This window comes from Salmo salar, chromosome ssa27 (genome assembly GCF_905237065.1).
Source record: "Salmo salar chromosome ssa27, Ssal_v3.1, whole genome shotgun sequence".
Lineage (NCBI taxonomy): Eukaryota > Metazoa > Chordata > Actinopteri > Salmoniformes > Salmonidae > Salmo > Salmo salar.
In genome coordinates, this window is record NC_059468.1 from 29,732,501 (window position 1) to 29,755,029 (window position 22,529).

General features: G+C 45.7%; 1 protein-coding gene across 2 annotated transcripts in view; it reads right to left on the reverse strand.

Moving 5' to 3' along the window:
- The window catches only part of LOC106588895 (potassium voltage-gated channel subfamily KQT member 4), a 119,295-nt gene that overhangs the window by 35,389 nt on the left and 61,377 nt on the right, over positions 1-22,529 (reverse strand). For both annotated transcript variants that reach the window (XM_045709430.1, XM_045709431.1), the window contains exons 2-3: positions 10,761-10,851; positions 794-920 (exon numbers count right to left, since the gene is read on the reverse strand). In XM_045709430.1, coding sequence (XP_045565386.1) covers positions 794-920; positions 10,761-10,851 — 218 coding nt within the window. The remainder of the gene's footprint in view (positions 1-793; positions 921-10,760; positions 10,852-22,529) is intronic.

Consider the following 22,529-nt stretch of genomic DNA (forward strand, 5'->3'; position numbering starts at 1 on the left):
TACACATTCAGTACACACACATACACATTCAGTACACATACATACACATTCAGTACACACACATACACATTCAGTACACATACATACACATTCAGTACACACACATACACATTCAGTACACACACATACACATTCAGTACACATACATACACATTCAGTACACACACATACACATTCAGTACACATACATACACATTCAGTACACACACATACACATTCAGTACACACACATACACATTCAGTACACATACATACACATTCAGTACACACACATACACATTCAGTACACACACATACACATTCAGTACACATACATACACATTCAGTACACACACATACACATTCAGTACACACACATACACATTCAGTACACATACATACACATTCAGTACACACACATACACATTCAGTACACACACATACATTCAGTACACACACATGCACAGTCAGTACACACACATACACATTCAGTACACACACATACATTCAGTACACACACATACACATTCAGTACACACACACACACATACATTCAGTACACACACGTGCACATTCAGTACACACGCTCAGCCTCGGTAAGGTTATCCATTAGCTATTGCTCACTGGAAACAATGTATGTAATGTTGTCTCTGGCTGGAGCATCCTGCTACTTTTTATCAACACATAAATGCAATCAACCAATCAATCCAGTGTGAACATGGGTAAAGAAAGACCTGCACACACACATTAACTTGTAGGTGAACAGACACACACACTCTTGCATACACAGATACACACAAACACAGCGTCTTGCCTATGATGCAGAAGGGTTTCCTGGCGAAGCGTAGTCTCCCCTGCCATCCTCTGTAGCGACAGCAGCAGCCAGACGCCCAAACCCTCACTACGTATTCCAGACCAAACACCACGATCATCACAAACTCCTGTAGGGGACGACAGATAGAGAGAACACCACGATTATTACAGCCTCCTGTAGGGGACGACAGATAAAGAGAACACCACGATTATTACAGCCTCCTGTAGGGGACGACAGATAGAGAGAACACCACGATTATTACAGCCTCCTGTAGGGGACGACAGATAGAGAGAACATCACGATTATTACAGCCTCCTGTAGGGGACGACAGATAGAGAGAACATCACGATTATTACAGCCTCCTGTAGGGGACGACAGATAGAGAGAACATCACGATTATTACAGCCTCCTGTAGGGGACGACAGATAGAGAGAACATCACGATTATTACAGCCTCCTGAAGGGGACGACAGATAGAGAGAACATCACGATTATTACAGCCTCCTGTAGGGGACGACAGATAGAGAGAACATCACGATTATTACAGCCTCCTGTAGGGGACGACAGATAGAGAGAACATCACAATTATTACAGCCTCCTGTAGGGGACGACAGATAGAGAGAACATCACGATTATTACAGCCTCCTGAAGGGGACGACAGATAGAGAGAACATCACGATTATTACAGCCTCCTGTAGGGGACGACAGATAGAGAGAACATCACGATTATTACAGCCTCCTGTAGGGGACGACAGATAGAGAGAACATCACGATTATTACAGCCTCCTGTAGGGGACGACAGATAGAGAGAACATCACGATTATTACAGCCTCCTGTAGGGGGAGACTGAGAGAGAGGGTCTGACCATTAAATAACAGTAAGAGAGAAGGGGCGAGGGCAAAAAGGAGAGAGCAACTAAGAGAGATATTGGAGGGTAAGAGGGAGAGAGATATAAAAGAGAAAGGGGGATGAGCGAGAGAGCAAAAGTAAAAGGAGAAAGAGAGAGAGGCAGAGGGAGAGAGCAGAAGCAGAAAGCCATCCTCCATTACCTCCTTCTAAAGCTAAAAGAGGAGGAAGTGATTATAGGACGGCTGTTAGGATTAGTGGATCATGTCTGGGATTTCTTGCATAGTCAACAATAAGTCCTCTCGCCTGCTTACACCACAGTTTCTTACACTGCTGTTCCTCCGCTAGACAACACACACACACACTCAGCGGCAGGCATGACGGCACGTAGAATCAGACACACACACACACACACACATCATCACAGTGAGATGGATGACAATTGGTGACCATGAGCGGTTTGTGTGTGTGTGTTTTTGTGTGTGCAGTGTGTTTTTGTCAGTGTGTGTGTGTGTGTGTGTGTGTGTGTGTGTGTGTGTGTGTGTGTGTGTGTGTGTGTGTGTGTGTCTGCACATGTAGAGAAAGAGGAAGAGTCTCGGCTAGAACCTATTGAGACACACACACATAAACTGTTCATGGTCGCCCATCGTCATCCATCTCCCTGTGATGGTGTGTGTGTGTGTCTGATTCTACGTGCCGTCACGCCTGTCGCTGAGTGTGTGTGTGTTGTTCTGCGGAGGAACAGCAGTGTAACAAACGGCGGTGTCAGAGGAAGGCCCTAAAAATGTCCAAGACTCCAGCCACCCAAGTCATAGACTGTTCTCTCTGCTACTGCATGGCCAGCGGTATCGATGCACCAAGTCTGTAACCAACAGGACCCTGAACAGCTTCTACCCCCAAGCCATAAGACTGCTAAATAAGACTGCTAAATAAGACTGCTAAATAAGAATACTAAATAAGAATACTAAATAGCTATTCAAATTGCTACCCGCTGCCGCTACTGTCTATTATCTATCCTGCTGCCTAGTCACTTTAACCCTACCTATATGTACCTCATACCCCTGCACATTGACTCAGTACTTGTACTCCCTGTATACAGCCATGTTATTTTTACTTTTTATTGTTATTCGTTATTCATTGTTTATTTATTCCTTGTGTCACTATTTCAATTATTTAACTTTTTCATCTTTAAATCTGCGTAAGTAAGCATTTCAAAGTTAGTCTACACCTGTTGTTTATGAAGCATGTGACAAATAAAATGTGATTTGATCTGACACACACACACACAGAGAGAGAGAGAGCAGACTCAGTAGCCACAGGTACTGTGACAGGAGTAGTGTGTGTGTGTGTGTGTGTGTGTGTGTGTGTGTGTGTGTGTGTGTGTGTGTGCGTGCGTGCGTGCGTGCGTGCGTGCGTGCGTGCGTGCGTGCGTACGTGCGTGCGTGCGTGTCTGCGTGTGTGGAGACAGTACATGTAGAGATGGGACTCTGCTGTCTGTCTCTATACTTCATCTCCTCTCAGGTAGGTCAACAGTACGCTGCTTCACTGGAGACTGGACTTACATCAGTCAACATTTATTCTTAACACAAGGGGCCAGTTTCCCAGACATAGATTAAGCTTCGTTCTGGACTTAAAATATATTTCAGTGTAGATTCTCTGTTGTCCATGCTTTTTAGTTCAGGAGTCTTTGTCTGGGAAATGAGCCCTAAATCACTGCAAAAAAAAAGAAATCATTTTACACACTCAATAGTAATCCAACTTCAACAAATAAACACAGACACCACTCACAATGTCTAGAAGTTGGCTCGTAAAAAGTGTTTAGTTGAAAAATATGTCGGCCATTGTAAGTTTGAAGAAGGACTTTCACCACAATACTGATCACATTTGTAGACAGGACAGTTTGTTGGTTTCAACATGTATTGCTTGGCAGTTAGCACAAAAAACTGTTTTATGTAGTATATTCAATCTGATTAAGTAATGTCTTAATAGTGTCAATCAAATTGTTTATTTGTCACGTGCACAGAATACAACAGCTGTAAACAGTACAGTGAAATGCTTACTGGTAAACTATTTCTCAACAATGCAGTACTCAATATTAAAGGCAAAGAAGTAGAAAAGTATCAAATAGAAAATAAAGAAATAGATAAGTGACCAACTGTTCTGTCCATTTGATTGACTGTTCCAAGTCATGGCCAGAGAAGCTCTGTGAGGGGAGTAGGGGGACAGGTGTAGGAGTCATGGCCAGAGAAGCTCTGTGAGGGGAGTAGGGGGACAGGTGTAGGAGTCATGGCCAGAGAAGCTCTGTGAGGGGAGTAGGGGGACAGGTGTAGGAGTCATGGCCAGAGAAGCTCTGTGAGGGGAGTAGGGGGACAGGTGTAGGAGTCATGGCCAGAGAAGCTCTGTGAGGGGAGTAGGGGGACAGGTGTAGGAGTCATGGCCAGAGAAGCTCTGTGAGGGGAGTAGGGGGACAGGTGTAGGAGTCATGGCCAGAGAAGCTCTGTGAGGGGAGTAGGGGGACAGGTGTAGGAGTCATGGCCAGAGAAGCTCTGTGAGGGGAGTAGGGGGACAGGTGTAGGAGTCATGGCCAGAGAAGCTCTGTGAGGGGAGTAGGGGGACAGGTGTAGGAGTCACGGCCAGAGAAGCTCTGTGAGGGGAGTAGGGGGACAGGTGTAGGAGTCACGGCCAGAGAAGCTCTGTGAGGGGAGTAGGGGGACAGGTGTAGGAGTCACGGCCAGAGAAGCTTTGTGAGGGGAGTAGGGGGACAGGTGTAGGAGTCACGGCCAGAGAAGCTCTGTGAGGGGAGTAGGGGGACAGGTGTAGGAGTCACGGCCAGAGAAGCTCTGTGAGGGGAGTAGGGGAACAGGTGTAGGAGTCACGGCCAGAGAAGCTCTGTGAGGGGAGTAGGGGGACAGGTGTAGGAGTCACGGCCAGAGAAGCTCTGTGAGGGGAGTAGGGGGACAGGTGTAGGAGTCACGGCCAGAGAAGCTCTGTGAGGGGAGTAGGGGGACAGGTGTAGGAGTCATGGCCAGAGAAGCTCTGTGAGGGGAGTAGGGGGACAGGTGTAGGAGTCATGGCCAGAGAAGCTCTGTGAGGGGAGTAGGGGGACAGGTGTAGGAGTCACGGCCAGAGAAGCTCTGTGAGGGGAGTAGGGGGACAGGTGTAGGATCTCCGATGTAGATACTCCCACAACAACCAGTACATCTGTCAGATCGATTACCGCGTGTCCTGCCGGGACCTGATCCGGACCAGAAGGCACAACATCTGGGTGAGAGAGGGTATGACAACACCCAGTGGTGGAAAAAGTACTCAGTTGTCATACTTGAGTAAAAGTAAAGATACCTTAATAGAAAATGACTCAAGCAAAAGTGAAAGTCACCCAGTAAAATACTGCTTGAGTAAAAGTCTAAAAGTATTTGGTTTTAAATATACTTAAGTAAATGGAATTGCTAAAATGTACTTAAGTATCAAAAGTAAAAGTAAAAGTAAATCATTTAAACTTGTATTTGTTTTTTATTGCCAGATAGCCAGGGGCACACTCCAACACTCAGACATAATTTACAAACAAAACATTTGTGTTTAGTGAGTCAGATCAGAGGCAGTAGCTATGACCAGGGATTTTCTCTCGATAAGTGTGTAAATTGGACCATTTTCCTGCCAAAATGTATCGAGTACATTTGGGTATCAGGGAAAATGTTTGGAGATTCAACAGCAGGTTACACCAGGTAGGCACCTGTGGATCTGGGTGGCATTGGTTCAGGATATTGTTGAGCTTGTGTTTTCAAAAACAGGTGAGGTTTTTTTTCTTCTCGTAACAGCGAAATTTGCTGATTTCTGGTGTGTGTGTGTGTGTGTGTGTGTGTGTGTGTGTGTGTGTGTGTGTGTGTGTGTGTGTGTGTGTGTGTGTGTGTGTGTGTGTGTGTGTGTGTGTGTGTGTGTGTGTGTGTGTGTGTGTTACACACCAGGTGGACAAGTTTCCCTCTCTTTCCTCAGTCCCAGCTGACTCTCTTGGTTCTAACAGAGGTGGTGTGTGTCTCAGCACTGCTGTTCGTGTGTCACACTCTCTCTGCAGCGGGTCTTCAAGCACAAGAACACCCCCAACGTAGATCCTGACAGCATAGGCACTGCTGTATTGTCTGGACTCTACGCCCACATAGATCCGCAGCACATAGACACTGCAACCAACGCTCCAGTTAGCTTGACCATAGATGAGTACATAGAGATGGACGTCACTGGCCAAGCCAGCCACTATCAGAGCCTGGTATCAACCACCAATTAGATCACTGTATCTGGCAGAGTCAAAAGTTGTCCACCAATTAGATCACTGTATAGAGAAGAGTCAGAAGTTGTCCACCAATACAAATATTAATGAAAGTTAAACTAATCTAAACCAAACTAATAAAGCTTCTTGAAATCTACTGCGTGCTATTCTATTCTATTGTCTTCTATTCTACACCCATCATCTGTCTGTAATGTAGTAACTTCAATGAGCTGACAGGGACCGCTGTTTGTTTTAGAGTGATGGAGTGACATGAGTGTGTCACGTCCTGACCAGTAATAGGGATTATTTGTTATTGTAGTTTGGTCAGGACGTGGCAGAGGCTATTTGTTTTATGTGGTTCGGGGGTTATGTGTATGTAGAGGGGTGTTGTATTTATGTGTTCCGGGGTTTTTGGTGTATGTTCTTGTTTTGGTATTCTAGGTTTTTCTAGTTTGTGTATTTCTTTGTTGGTCTGTGTGGCTCTCGATCAGGAATAGCAGTACATCGTTGTTCCTGATTGAGAGTCATATTTAGGGAGCTTGTTTTCACCTGGTTGATTGTGGGTAGTTGTATTTTGCACTGCTGTTATTATTAGCCTGTGAAACTGTCGGTCTGTCGTTCTTTGTTTATTGTTTTCGTGTTCACTTTAATTAAATAAATTAAAGTATGAGTATTCACGTACCCGCTGCGCCTTGGTCCCCTTCTCTCTTCAACGACGACCGTTACAGAACTACCCACCAACCACGGACCGAGCAGCGGGGAAAGGAGCAGCAGGAGAATAATTATATGGACTATCTGGAAACCTGGACATGGGAGGAAATTCTGGACGGGGCTGGACCTTGGCATCAGGCTGGGGAATACCGTCGCCCACTGGAGGAAATAGAGGAAGCCAAGGCGGAACGGCGCCGGTATGAGGCATTGTACGCGCCGATGGGGAAGCACGAGAGGCACCCCCAATAATTATTTGGGGGGGCACACGGGTAGTTTGGCTGGGCCAAGGGTGAGCCCTAAGCCAGCTCCCCGTGCTTATTATGGGAAGCATTTGGAGCGAAGAGCGCCGGAGTATGCTGTAGTGCGCATGTTATCGCCCATGCGCACGCACAGTCCGGTGCGAGTGATCCCAGCTCCTCGCAAGTGCCGTGCTAGAGTGGGCATCCAGCCTGGAAGGAGGATGCCTGCACAGCGCATCTGGCCACCAGTGCGCCTCCTAGGCCCAGGCTACCCTATGCCTGCTCTACGCACGGCAACCATCAGGCCTCTGCACAGCCCAGTTCGCCCTGTACCAGCACTCTGCTCGTGCAGGGCTGCTATTACCATCTAGCCTGGACGGGTTGTGCAAGAGGTGCGCTCCAGACCTCCATTGCTTACCCATGGCCCGGTGTTTCCAGTTCCTGCTTCTCGTGCTGGCCCTGAGGTGTGAATCCCTAGTCTGGCACGTCCAGTACCAACACCACGCACCAGACCTCCAGTGCGTCAGCCCAGTCCTATTCAGCCTGTTCCCGCTCCTCTCACTAGCCTTAAAGTGCGTATCTCCAGTCTGGTACCTCCACTACCAGCCCCACGCACTAGGTTTCCAGCGCATCAGCCCAGTCTCGAGCTTCCGACGACAGTACTCCGTCCAGAGTATCCGGCAACAGTACCCCGTCCAGAGTATCCGGCAACAGTGTATAGTCCGGAACCGAGTGAGACGGCCTGCAGTCCGGAACCGAGTGAGTCTGCCTGCAGTCCGGAGCCGAGTGAGTCTGCCTGCAGTCCGGAACCGAGTGAGTCTGCCTGCAGTCCGGAACCGAGTGAGACGGCCTGCAGTCCGGAACCGAGTGAGACGGCATGCAGTCCGGAACCGAGTGAGACGGCCTGCAGTCCGTAACCGAGTGAGTCTGCCTGCAGTCCGGAACCGAGTGAGACGGCCTGCAGTCCGTAACCGAGTGAGTCTGCCTGCAGTCCGGAGCCGAGTGAGTCTGCCTGCAGTCCGGAACCGAGTGAGACGGCATGCAGTCCGGAACCGAGTGAGACGGCCTGCAGTCCGTAACCGAGTGAGTCTGCCTGCAGTCCGGAACCGAGTGAGACGGCCTGCAGTCCGTAACCGAGTGAGTCTGCCTGCAGTCCGGAGCCGAGTGAGTCTGCCTGCAGTCCGGAACCGAGTGAGACGGCCTGCAGTCCGGAACCGAGTGAGTCTGCCTGCAGTCCGGAACCGAGTGAGACGGCCTGCAGTCCGGAGCCGAGTGAGTCTGCCTGCAGTCCGGAGCCGAGTGAGTCTGCCTGCAGTCCGGAACCGAGTGAGTCTGCCTGCAGTCCGGAACCGAGTGAGTCTGCCTGCAGTCCAGAGCCGAGTGAGTCTGCCTGCAGTCCAGAGCCGAGTGAGTCTGCCTGCAGTCCAGAGCCGAGTGAGTCTGCCTGCAGTCCGGAACCGAGTGAGTCTGCCTGCAGTCCAGAGCCGAGTGAGTCTGCCTGCAGTCCGGAACCGAGTGAGTCTGCCTGCAGTCCAGAGCCGAGTGAGTCTGCCTGCAGTCCGGAACCGAGTGAGTCTGCCTGCAGTCCGGAACCGAGTGAGTCTGCCTGCAGTCCAGAGCCGAGTGAGTCTGCCTGCAGTCCAGAGCCGAGTGAGTCTGCCTGCAGTCCGGAACCGAGTGAGTCTGCCTGCAGTCCAGAGCCGAGTGAGTCTGCCTGCAGTCCGGAACCGAGTGAGACGGCCTGCAGTCCGGAGCCGAGTGAGTCTGCCTGCAGTCCGGAGCCGAGTGAGTCTGCCTGCAGTCCGGAACCGAGTGAGTCTGCCTGCAGTCCGTAACCGAGTGAGTCTGCCTGCAGTCCGGAACCGAGTGAGTCTGCCTGCAGTCCGGAACCGAGTGAGTCTGCCTGCAGTCCGGCACCGAGTGAGTCTGCCTGCAGTCCGGAACCGAGTGAGTCTGCCTGCAGTCCGGAACCGAGTGAGTCTGCCTGCAGTCCGGAACCGAGTGAGTCTGCCTGCAGTCCGGAACCGAGTGAGTCTGCCTGCAGTCCGGAACCGAGTGAGTCTGCCTGCAGTCCGGAGCGTCCAGAGTCGGCTTACAGTCCGGAGCTCCCAGAGACGCTCTACAGCCCTGAGCATTCAGCAGGGGCGGACAGGTTGGGTGGGGATAGTAGACCTGAGCCTGAGCCACCTCCAGTATAGGTGGGTTGGGGAGGGGGGGGTGTAGCACAAGAGCCGTCATTGACAGCAGCCACCCTCCCTTCCCTCCCTTTAGTTAGGAGTTTATTATTTGTATTTTTTGTTGAGGTGCATACGGGGTCTGCACCTTTGGGGGGGGGGGGGGGGTAATGTCACGTCCTGACCAGTAATAGGGATTATTTGTTATTGTAGTTTGGTCAGGACGTGGCAGAGGCTATTTGTTTTATGTGGTTCGGGGGTTATGTGTATGTAGAGGGGTGTTGTATTTATGTGTTCCGGGGTTTTTGGTGTATGTTCTTGTTTTGGTATTCTAGGTTTTTCTAGTTTGTGTATTTCTTTGTTGGTCTGTGTGGCTCTCGATCAGGAATAGCAGTACATCGTTGTTCCTGATTGAGAGTCATATTTAGGGAGCTTGTTTTCACCTGGTTGATTGTGGGTAGTTGTATTTTGCACTGCTGTTATTATTAGCCTGTGAAACTGTCGGTCTGTCGTTCTTTGTTTATTGTTTTCGTGTTCACTTTAATTAAATAAATTAAAGTATGAGTATTCACGTACCCGCTGCGCCTTGGTCCCCTTCTCTCTTCAACGACGACCGTTACAGAGTGAGAGAGAGGGATACAGAGAGAGAGGGAGGGAGAGAGAGAGTGTGAGAGAGAGAGAAAGAGGAAGAGGAAGAGAGAGATGGGAGGAACTAGCAAGAGGCAGAGGGAGAGAGAGGGGGGTAGAAAGAAAGAGAGACAGGGAAGTACTCATAGTATAAATGCTGAAGAAGGTTGAATAGAGAGAGATAAAGAGGAAGCTGAACAGTCATGGGAAAACAAGAAGAAAAGAGAACACTAACTGGTGACAGAGAGAGAGAGAGAGAGAGAGAGAGAGAGAGAGAGAGAGAGAGAGAGAGAGAGAGAGAGAGAGAGAGAGAGAGCGAAAGAGGGAGGAAGAGAGCAAAAGCGAGAGAGAGTTGGGTGGTGTAGATCAGTGAGTGCAGTGAGTTCACAGTAGGTACCCTAGTGTGTGTGTTTGTGTGTGTGTGAGAATGGGGTCAATTCGAATTGAAGGCAGTCAGTTAAGAAAGTAAACTGAAATATGAATTCCAAATTGACAGCATCTATTTTAAATGACTTCTCAATAAACTGAATAGTAAAAGCTATTGGTGTGTGTGTACCTAAGGTTTGAGATTTCAAATAGTATTTGAACCTAGGTCTGAAAAATTGTGTTTATTTTGGAGCAATACTTTTACAATTCTAGGGTATTCAAATAAAGGGAGAGGAAGATTCAGTGGGATAACCAGTGTTTACACTGTAACAGTATATCATCAACCTACAGTAGCTAGGTTCCAGTCTGCCTTCACCAACCTGTCATTGTCTTGCCAAACAAGGCCATGATATAATGATGTTGAAAGCAAAACCAGACAGGTACTCAGGCTAACATATTACTAATTTAGACTTGTGTTGAGATGGGTTGGCAGGGCCAGTTGGCACTGTACGTTGAGTACAAAAAGATTTACAAAAGAGAGTTATTGTATGGATAATCTGGGTCTGTGTGTATCAAGCCTCTCAGAGTAGAAGTGCTGATCTGCCCATCTAATCTTATTCCATGTGTATCTAAAAGCTAAACTGATCCTAAATCAGCCCTCCTACTGTGAGACGCTTGGTACAGCCGACCCCTGGAGCTGGGTCTATTGTGGAGGGGATGAAACCAGGGCTGAGGGCTATTTCTTACCAGGATGAAGAGGCCTTCATTGGCTATCTTTTGATTGCCTGGGATGGTGGAGAACACAGACAGCACCAGACAGCTGAACACCAGCAGGAAACTGTAACACACACACACACACACAGAGAGAGACAGAGACACATGTCAATATACAGTCTACACATGGCCAAACGCTTGCACAGACACAAAACAAGTTATTTTTCATTGTAGTTCATTCTACTTCATTATCTTATAGTTTATTAACGCGAGTGTGTTGAACAATGTGACCATTGTCCATTGTGTCCAGAGTAGAGATGTATTTCATAATTACAGCTATGGTGTTGTACACAGAATAGCATGTCCGGCATGCCAGTTTGGAAAACTGAGTGGACACAGATTAAAATGCTTCGGAACGCAGCGGGTTCTTTGAGAGTTGGAGCGTTGCCGGGTGTTGTTGCTCTGACTCCATTCCAGGTGTCCCCAGTGGAAGGTTCTCTGACCCTCTCTTTCCCTTGCACTCTAATGCTCACACACACACCGCCACACACACACACACACACACACACACACACACACACACACACACACACACACACACACACACACACACACACACACACACACATCACCTCCACACTCGGGTCCATGTGAATATTCTGGGAGTACAGTAGGATTAGCCAGGTGGCAGCTGCTGTTGCTTCTGGGGTTGAGGCCAGGTCTCACAGTATGAGAACACTTCTCACAACCCCAAACAGTCTCAAGCGCTCCAGCTCATAATCACACACACACACACACACACACACACTCTCCACTGACATCACTGTGAGGGCTAACGAAGGCCATGACCTCTAAAACCCCATATTACAACAACCACAATCTAACCACAAAGATAAACTGTTGCATGAATAGAGCAATCACACTGAGTGGATATGGATGGGTCATCACTGAAGGAATGACAATCACACTGAGTGGATATGGATGGGTCATCACTGAAGGAATGACAATCACACTGAGTGGATATGGATGGGTCATCACTGAAGGAATGACAATCACACTGGTTAGTGTTATAACGGAATGTGAGCAAGCAAAGCCCTAACTGATAATGTACGGTCTGTCGGACAACAAGCAATGCCTTAACTGATAAAGAATGGTCTGTCGGACAACAAGCAAAGCCCTAACTGATCATGTATGGTCTGTCTGACAACAAGGGTGATGGAAACACTATAATGAATGGTCTGTCTGACAACAAGGGTGATGGAAACACTGTCACAAATGGTCTGTCTGACAACAAGGGTGATGAGAACACTGTAATGAATGGGTTAGGAGCTAGGGTTAGGGTTAGGGTTAGTAGCTAGGGTTAGTTTAGGGTTAGGAGCTAGGGTTAGTTTAGGGTTAGGAGCTAGGGTTAGTTTAGGGTTAGTTTAGGGTTAGAAGCTAGGGTTAGTTTAGGGTTAGGAGCTAGGGTTAGTTTAGTGTTAGTAGCTAGGGTTAGTTTAGTGTTAGTAGCTAGGGTTAGTTTAGGGTTAGAAGCTAGGGTTAGTTTAGGGTTAGAAGCTAGGGTTAGTTTAGGGTTAGAAGCTAGGGTTAGTTTAGGGTTAGGAGCTAGGGTTAGTTTAGGGTTAGGAGCTAGGGTTAGTTTAGGGTTAGTAGCTAGGGTTAGTTTAGGGTTAGGAGCTAGGGTTAGTTTAGGGTTAGGAGCTAGGGTTAGTTTAGGGTTAGAAGCTAGGGTTAGTTTAGGGTTAGGAGCAAGGGTTAGTTTAGGGTTAGGAGCTAGGGTTAGTTTAGGATTAGGAGCTAGGGTTAGTTTAGGGTTAGGAGCTAGGGTTAGTTTAGGGTTAGGAGCTAGGGTTAGTTTAGGGTTAGGAGCTAGGGTTAGTTTAGGGTTAGGAGCTAGGGTTAGTTTAGGGTTAGGAGCTAGGGTTAGAAGCTAGGGTTAGGTTTAGGTTTAGGGTTAAGGTTAGGTTTTTGAGTTAGGGTTAGGTTTAGGGTTAAGGGTTAGGGACTTTGAATTGGGCTTGTGGCCCCACAAGGTTAGCTGTACAAGACTGTGTGTGTGTGTGTGTGTGTGTGTGTGTGTGTGTGTGTGTGTGTGTGTGTGTGTGTGTGTGTGTGTGTGTGTGTGTGTGTGTGTGTGCGTGCATGCGCGTGCGTGCGTGCGTGTGTGCGTGTGTGCGCCTGATAAAACCCTGAAGAGAATAGATGAATAGGATGCTAGACGTAATTCAGAAGTTGAGAACGTCTTGTGGATATGATCCTGTGGGTGCAAAGTCTCAGAACATGTTATTCTAGAATCCAGAGCATCAAACCACAAACACATTCCTGCTCCATGTCGCTACACCGCTGTGCCGCTTGGGCGAAGCACGCATCCAATAAACAACATCACTACTTCATCCAATTACTCTCACCACTTCTTCCTTCTTGCAATGAAGTAACTCACAAAGCAAACATTTGGGCTTAAAAAACTGTGAGCCTACATTTGCTTCATCTTCATAACCTCCTAAAATGGTAGAAAACAGGCTGAAACTTGGAGGGACTACCAGAACTTGTCCAATAAAAATAGCTTGTTTTTGTTTTCCGTTGAAAAATGTTTTGTTACGTTGTGCCCTTATGAACACGTGATAACATGAAGGTGATATATTGTAGAGTGAGCTCCAAAATTATTGGGACAATGACACATTTTGTGTTGTTTTGACCCTGTACACCAGCATTTTGGATGATACAGTGACTATGAGGTTAAATTGCAGACTGTCAGCTTTAATTTGAGGGTATGTTCATCCATATCGGGTGAACAGTTTAGAAATTACAGCACTTTTTGTACATAGTCCTCCCATTTTAGGGGACCAAATGTATTGGGACAAATTCACTTATGTGTATTAAAGTAGTCAAAAGTTTAGTATTTGGTCCGATATTCATATTATGCAATGGTTACATCAAGCTTGGACTCCACAAACTTGTTGGATGCATTTGCTGTTTGTTTTGGTTATGTTTCAGATCATTTTGTGCCCAATAGAAATGTATGATAAAGAATGTATTGTCATTTTGGAATCACTTTTATTGTAAATAAGAATATAATATGTTTCTAAACATAAGAATAGAATAAGTTACAAACGCACAAATATCATACCCCCCCAAAATGCTAAACTCCCCTGTTATTGTAATGGAGAGAGGTTAGCATGTCTTGGGGGTATTGTATTTGTGTCTAACTTTCTCACTCATTATTATTCACGATTCATTCAGGACTATCCGTAATCATGGCAGCATCCACATAAATGTAGAAGTGTTAAGAAACATATTATATTCTTATTTACAATAAAAGTGATTCCAAAATGACAATACATTCTTTATCATACATTTCTATTGGGCACAAAATGATCTGAAACATAACCAAAACAAACAGCAAATGCATCCAACAAGTTTGTGGAGTCCAAGCTTGATGTAACCATTGCATAATATGAATATCGGACCAAATACTAAACTTTTGACTACTTTAATACACATAACTGAATTTGTCCCAATACTTTTGGTCCCCTAAAATGGGGGGACTATGTACAAAAAGTGCTGTAATTTCTAAATGGTTCACCCGATACGGATCATTGTATCATTTCAAATCCAAAGTGCTGGAGTACAGAGCCAAAACAACAAAAAATGTGTCATTGTCCCAATACTTTTGGAGCACACTGTAGATGATAAATAATTCAATTAAACTGATCTGAGAACTGGAGACCAGGTCTGAAAGGCACACGCCCCGTATACTAGCCAATGACCCGGTTAGAGGGTAAAAACATCCTCTATACTAGCCAATGAACCGGTTAGAGGGTAAAAACATCCTGTATACTAGCCAATGAACCGGTTAGAGGGTAAAAACATCCTGTATACTAGCCAATGCATCGCCATGTGCGCAAGATCGCATTTCAACATTTCAGCTGAGGGAACCGTTTTAGCCACACCACCCCACCTTACCACTTCCCAGACTCCCGTTCAGGAAATATCAATTCAGAGGAGCATCAGTAGAAAATCCACCAAATCAGCCACAGTATGTTTGTCTCTGAGGAGATGGAAAGGAGAGATCTGCTGTATGGCTCCTCCTGAGTGGTGATCTGTTTCCATGTCAACAAACTGATATCAGACTAAACTATGTCAATAACACTGTCTCTCAGATTAATGACAAAGGGGGTAGGTTTGTGATCATTCAAGGTTTCATTAACACTGAGCCCATTACCATTGTGAATGTGTATGGGCCTAACCATGATGATACTAAATTTTACCAAGATATCTTTTTGAAGTTAATGTGCCCATTATCAGAGATAATAATGGCAGGGGATTTTAACTTGTCCCTGACATCCTTGGAGAGCTCTTTGGTCTTGGCCATGGTGGAGAGTTTGGAATCTGATTGATTGATTGCTTCTGTGGACAGGTGTCTTTTATACAGGTAACAAGCTGAGATTAGGAGCACTCCCTTTAAGAGTGTGCTCCTAATCTCAGCTCGTTACCTGTATAAAAGACTCCTGGGAGCCAGAAATCTTTCTGATTGAGAGGGGACCGTGTGGCTCAGAATAACAACAAAAAATTCTAGAAAAACGCACGTCAAAAATGTTATAAATTGATTTGCATTTTAATGAGGGAAATAAGTATTGGTAGAGCATGGTGTTTGCAACGGCAGGGTTGTGGGTTCGTATTCCCACGGGAAAAGTACGGGAAAAAAATAATGTTATGAAATGTATGCATTCACTACTGTAAGTCGCTCTGGATAAGAGCGTCTGCTAAAATGACAAAAAAATATGTAAAAATGTCTCTCACTGTTCAAATAAACCTACCATTAAAATTATAGACTGATAATTTCTTTGTCAGTGGGCAAACGTACAAAGTCAGCAGGGGATCAAATACTTTTTTCCCTCACTGTAGACCAACATCTCTATTGAACACTTCATATAAGATTCTTGCGAAACTCATAGCTCTTAGACTGGACTAGGTTCTTTCGGACTTGGTTGATATGGACCAAACAGGCTTTGTAAGAAACCGCTCATCTCCTGATAATATCAGAAGATTATTTAATATTATGCGTTATGTAGAGAATGACCAAGAATCTGTAGTGGCGGCTTCATTAGATGCGGAAAAAGCTTTTGACCGCATAGAATGGAACTACCTGCTTGAAGTTTTACAGAGGATGAATATTGATCCTAAGTATGTTGTTCTGATTAGATTACTGTACAAATGTCTGGTAGCTCAGATCCTGACTAATGGAAACATTTCCTCACAGTTCTCCCTATCACGTGGCACAACACAGGGTTGTCCCGCTCGTCCGCTCCTTTTTTCTTTGGCTATAGAGCCACTGGCAGAAGCTTTAAGATCTCATCCATCCATCCATGGTGTTCGTATAGGTGGGCGTGAACATCTGGTCTCGCTATATGCCGATGACATTTTGCTTTACCTCACTAAACTAGAAATTTCACTCTGAACATTAGTTGACATCGTGAAAGAATATGGGACCTTTTCAGGATAGAAAATAAACCTATCAAAGAGTATGATTATGCCTTTATACAGGGCAGCTATGCAGAACCCAATCTTAGACCAGCCGTTTTCTTGGAAACCACAGAAAATGTGTCACGAAGTCTACCGAAGGTGACTCCTCTCCCTGTTCGGGCGGCGCTCGGCGGTCGTCGTCGCCGGCCTACTAGCTGCCACCAATCCTCTTTTCCTTTTCGTTTGGTTTTGTCTGGTTTTGTGTTACACCTGTTTTGAGTTAGGTAATTAGTGGGGTATTTAGTCTTGCTGTCTGGGTTTAGGTTTTTGTGCAGGATTGTTCGTTGTTGCCTGTCGTGGGGTTTATGGGGGTGTTTTTGTTTTCATGATTCATTTTGTGGAAGATGTTATTTTTGTTTCTGGACTGTGTTCCGACCCTGTTGAGGTGGACATTGATATTTTTGTCTGGTTCGTTTTCCTTGTTCATTTCCTGATTGGATTTGTTGGAATTAGGAAATAAAACACCCTACTACGCATCTTTGGTCTCCTGCGCCTGACTTCACCCCATCACTCTAGTGAGCCGTGACAAAATGACATATCTTGGATTGCAAATTCCTTCTGAAATGGTTAAGACATATCAACTGAACTATACTCCACTTCTCAAAAAGGTTGGGGAAGAATTGGATAGGTGGCGGGATTTACCAATTTCTCTTATTGGGCGGGTCAATTGTGTAAAAAATTCTTGTACCTTTTTCAAACCTTGCTTTTTCCTATTCCCAAAGTTTTTTTCAAACAACTTAATAGGAAGGTTTCTTCATTTCTGTGGAAAGGGAAACCCCCCAGAGTGAAACTCACAACTTTATGCAAACCATTCTCAGAAGGAGGACTTACTCTACCTGACTTCCAGTTGTATTACTGGGCATCTCAGTTAAAAGCTGTGTGGGTATGGCAAGATACAACAACAAGTTCACCCTCTTGGAGACAGATAGAGGAGTGTCTGACCCCTGCTACATTGGCATCTATACCTTATAGTAGCCCCCCTAAAGCTTTGCTAGGTCTCATAAACAACCCTTTCATTAAAAACACTTGAAATGTATGGATTGAAGTCTGTAAACAAACAGAAGGGCTTAGATCGATATATGAACAAACACCTTTCTATAATAACCCTGAGAGATGGTATTACAGTTTATTGGTTCAACAAAGGAATTAAAACATTTGGTAATCTCTATAGAGAAGGTGAACTACTATCTGTTCAACAACTGGCATTTCATTTTCAGTTACCTCAAACTCATTTCTTCAAGTACATACAGGTTAGGCATTACATTGCCACTCAGCAGGGAGGTAGGATTCAGCCCATGAGTAAACCTATAACTGATCAACTGTGGCTGGAGAGAAAAGAGGTAAAAGGTTTTATTTGTTACATGTACTCTGGTCTTCAAGCTCTGTTGGGGAACGATGAAGCTCTGAAAGCTTGCATGAAGTGGCTTGATGACATTAGTCTCATTATTGAGGATGAGAAATGGGGAAAGCTCTTTTTAGATGCTCAGCATCTTTCATTTAACACAAGGCACAAGTTGATGCAATTCAATATTTTACATAGGGTCTACTTTACACCAGAGAGACCATATAAGATCAGTTCTAAATATTCAACATTTTGCCCAAGGTGTAAAATGGGAGTGGGCACACTTAAGCATATGTTTTTGTCCTGCCCTGAACTAAGCAATTATTGGAAAGACATTATTCAGATCTTATCACAGGTCACTAATATGACGGTACCACTAGATCCTTCCCTTATTCTTCTTGGAGATGATTCTGTTCTACCAGTTAATATTTGTATCAAAACCAGACTCATTAAATTGGCAGTCATTGCAGCCAATAAATGCACAGCTATTATATGGAAGAGTGACACTCCGTCAAGCAAGTAGATGTGGCTAAAATAACTATCCTCCTATATCCATCTGAAAAATAACATACAATTTACGTAATTAACCCTTTGAATTTACTGATGTCTGGGGGACTTTCAGCAGGTTCTAGAGACGTCACCTTAGCTGCCTCATTACTACTTTCTTCATTCACTTTTTTAGGATAGGGGGCAGCATTCAGAATTTTGGATGAAAAGTGTGCCCAAAGTACTGCTACTCAGGCCCAAACTGCCTGCTACTCAGGCCCAGAAGCTAGGATATGCATATAATTGGTAGATTTGGATAGAAAACACTAAAGTTTCCAAAACTGTTAAAATAATGTCTGTGAGTATAACAGAACTGATGTGGCAGGCAAAAACCTGAGGAAAATCCATCCAGGAAGTGCCGTTATTTTGAAATGGGTGTTTTTCCATTGAAAGCCTATCCACCATATAAATTGTTATGACCCAGATTGCGTTCCCTATGGCTTCCACTAGTTGTGAACAGTCTTTAGACATTGTTTCAGGCTTTTATTCTGAAAAATGAGGGAGAATGACCACATTGAGTGAGTGGACCCTGGGATGTCCCTAGAGCTGGTTACTGCGCATGACCGAGAGTGTGCCTTTCTTGTTTTTCTTTTATATTGACGACGCTATTGTCCGGTTAAAATATTGTCGATTATTTAGGCTAAAAACAACCTGAGGATTGATTATAAACATCGTTTGACATGTTTCTACGAACTTTATGGATACTATTTGGAATTTCCGTCTGCCCGTTGTGACCGCATTCTAGCCATTGGATTACTGAACAAAACACACCAACAAAATGGAGGTTTCTGGATATAAAGAGGGACTTTATCGAACAAAACAAACATTTATTGTGTAACTGGGAGTCTTGTGAGTGCAACCATACGAATATCATCAAAGCTAAGTGATTCATTTTATTGCTATTTCTGACTTTCGTGTCTAATCTACTTGGCTGCTAACTGTTTGTAATGTTTTGTGTGCTGAGCGCTGTCCTCAGATAATCGCATGGTTTGCTTTCGCCGTAAAGCCTTTTTGAAATCTGACACGGCGGCTGGAATATCAACAAGTTAAGCTTTATTTTGATGTATTGCACTTGTGATTTCATGAAAGTTAAATATTTATAGTAATTTAATTTGAATTTGGCGCTCTGCAATTTCACCGGAAGTTGTCGAGGTGGCGTCCCACTGATCTATATGAAGTTAATGTATTATTATTATTTGTTTTTGTGTTGAATCATTTATTTTCTAGCAAGGAATGTGAAGGTCATTCTGTTTATTTTTTTGTTATTTACCAGTGAAGCTAATACCGGTAGAGGGGAGGGAGGGGGGTGTTCCTGTGTTGGGGAGGGAAGGGTTTGCACCATGTAGCATGGTGTTTTGTGTAGGTGGAAGGAATAACAGGGGCATTATCTGTGTCATATTTTCTTGATTGTTAAATTGTAGAAAAACGAAATGCCAATAAATATATTGTACAAAAAATAAAATAACACTGTCTAGCAAGATAATGGGATTCACAGTTAAAATTGAGAGAGAAAAGCTACTGTATTGATGACTTTATGATTACATGAGAAGAAACTTGTTGATTAATGTCATTTTTGCATATGCCCTGTGGATTGATGCAGGGAATTGGAGAATGACTGAAGCGTCATCATCAGTTTTGATCAAAAACAGACCAGGTGAATAGAAAACAATGCTTGTTTATTACTGTACTATCAGACTGGCCATGACAGGTCAGGGATTGATCAGAAACAATACCTCCACCTTCTGGCCTTCTCTGGGCACACAGATAAAACAGACAATACTATACCTGTCTCTCTAGAAGTTTCCCTCCCTCTCTCTGTACCTCTCTGTCTCTCTAGCAGTCTCCCTCCCTCTCTCTGTACCTCTCTGTCTCTCTAGCAGTTTCCCTCCCTCTCTCTGTACCTCTCTGTCTCTCTAGCAGTCTCCCTCCCTCTCTCTGTACCTCTCTGTCTCTCTAGCAGTCTCCCTCCCTCTCTCTGTACCTCTCTGTCTCTCTAGCAGTCTCCCTCCCTCTCTCTGTACCTCTCTGTCTCTCTAGCAGTCTCCCTCCCTCTCTCTGTACCTCTCTGTCTCTCTAGCAGTTTCCCTCCCTCTCTCTGTACCTCTCTGTCTCTCTAGCAGTCTCCCTCCCTCTCTCTGTACCTCTCTGTCTCTCTAGCAGTTTCCCTCCCTCTCTCTGTACCTCTCTGTCTCTCTAGCAGTTTCCCTCCCTCTCTCTGTACCTCTCTGTCTCTCTAGCAGTTTCCCTCCCTCTCTCTGTACCTCTCTGTCTCTCTAGCAGTTTCCCTCCCTCTCTCTGTACCTCTCTGTCTCTCTAGAGTCTCCATCCCTCTCTCTGTACCTCTCCGTCTCTCTAGCAGTTTCCCTCCCTCTCTCTGTACCTCTCTGTCGCTCTAGCAGTTTCCCTCCCTCTCTCTGTACCTCTCTGTCTCTCTAGAGTCTCCCTCCCTCTCTCTGTACCTCTCTGTCTCTCTAGCAGTTTCCCTCCCTCTCTCTGTACCTCTCTGTCTCTCTAGAGTCTCCCTCCCTCTCTCTGTACCTCTCTGTCTCTCTAGCAGTTTCCCTCCCTCTCTCTGTACCTCTCTGTCTCTCTAGCGGTCTCCCTCCCTCTCTCTGTACCTCTCCATCTCTCTAGCAGTCTCTGTAACTCTACTTCTCTCTACATTTACATTTACGTCATTTAGCAGACGCTCTTATCCAGAGCGACTTACAAATTGGTGCATTCACCTTATGATATCCAGTGGAACAACCACTTTACAATAGTACATCTATATATTTTTGTGGGGGGAGGGAGGGTTAGAAGGATTACTTTATCCTATCCCAGGTATTCCTTAAAGAGGTGGGGTTTCAGGTGGTGGTGATTGACTCCGCTGTCCTGGCGTCGTGAGGGAGCTTGTTCCACCATTGGGGTGCCAGAGCAGCGAACAGTTTTGACTGGGCTGAGCGGGAACTGTGCTTCCGCAGAGGTAGGGAGGCGAGCAGGCCAGAGGTGGATGAACGCAGTGCCCTTGTTTGGGTGTAGGGCCTGATCAGAGCCTGAAGTTACGGAGGTGCCATTTCCCTCACAGCTCCGTAGGCAAGCACCATGGTCTTGTAGCAGATGTGAGCTTCAACTGGAAGCCAGTGGAGTGTGCGGAGGAGCGGGGTGACGTGAGAGAACTTGGGAAAGTTGAACACCAGACGGGCTGCGGCGTTCTGGATGAGTTGTAGGAGTTTAATGGCACAGGCAGGGAGCCCCGCCAACAGCGAGTTGCAGTAATCCAGACAGGAGATGACAAGTGCCTGGATTAGGACCTGCGCCGCTTCCTGTGTAAGGCAGGGTCGTACTCTGCGAACGTTGTAGAGCATGAACCTACAGGATCGGGTCACCACCTTGATGTTAGCGGAGAACGACAAGGTGTTGTCCAGGGTCACGCCAAGGCTCTTAGCACTCTGGGAGGAGGACACAATGGAGTTGTCTCTGTACCTCTCTGTCTCTCTAGCAGTCTCTCTCCCTCTCTCTGTGCCACTCCGTCTCTCTAGCAGTCTCCCTCCCTCCTTCTGTACATCTCCGTCTCCCTGGCGGTCTCCCTCCCTCTCTCTGTACATCTCTGTCTCTCCTGCGGTCTCGCTCCCTCTCTCTGTACCTCTCAATCTATCTAGCAGTCTCCCTCCCTCTCCCCTCTCCCTGCCTTCTGCCCTCCACCCGCCGCCCTTCCTCCGTCCTGGTCCCAACTGCTGTGATTGTTGGCAACCATCTTCGTAATGACCTAGGACAGGTCATCTGATCTGACACCTTGTGTGTCCTGCGGTGACCCTCTGCCAACGAGCCTGGGGGTGAGGAGAGGAGGCGCTGAATGGAGACATCCTGGACCGCAGAATTTTCCGGCGTCTGACACCTCACTTCAAAAACAAACCCAGTCAACCAATGTCATGGGGATATTTGTAGCCCGAGTTAGGGCAGACACAAACCAAAGCATCCTAAATGGGTTTGACAAGCCACAGATAAACTATGGGATGAAGGTCTGCTAGAATAAACCTTAGCCATTTGCTTTCATACTGTATTTATATCCATTCAAAATATGATCTGAAAACAAAACAATGGGACTCTTGCCTTTCAGCTACACCTCGACTCTAGGTCCGTTTGAGCACTGTTTCTTCCTATGGACTGATAACAAAACATGACACTTCTCCAGCACCCTTTGGCTCTCTACAAGGGAAACAAAGTATTCAAATCCAACAGTGCTGTGTCACGGTCTATATTTAAGTTTCTCTAAGAGTCCAGCTAGGTGTTAACACTGTCCCTCTCTGGCCGGCTCCACAAAGACACATTCTGGTCAAAATAAACAGCCAGAAAACAGTACATTCAAAATTAACTGCCAGAAAACACAGCCTGGTCAAAATAAACAGCCA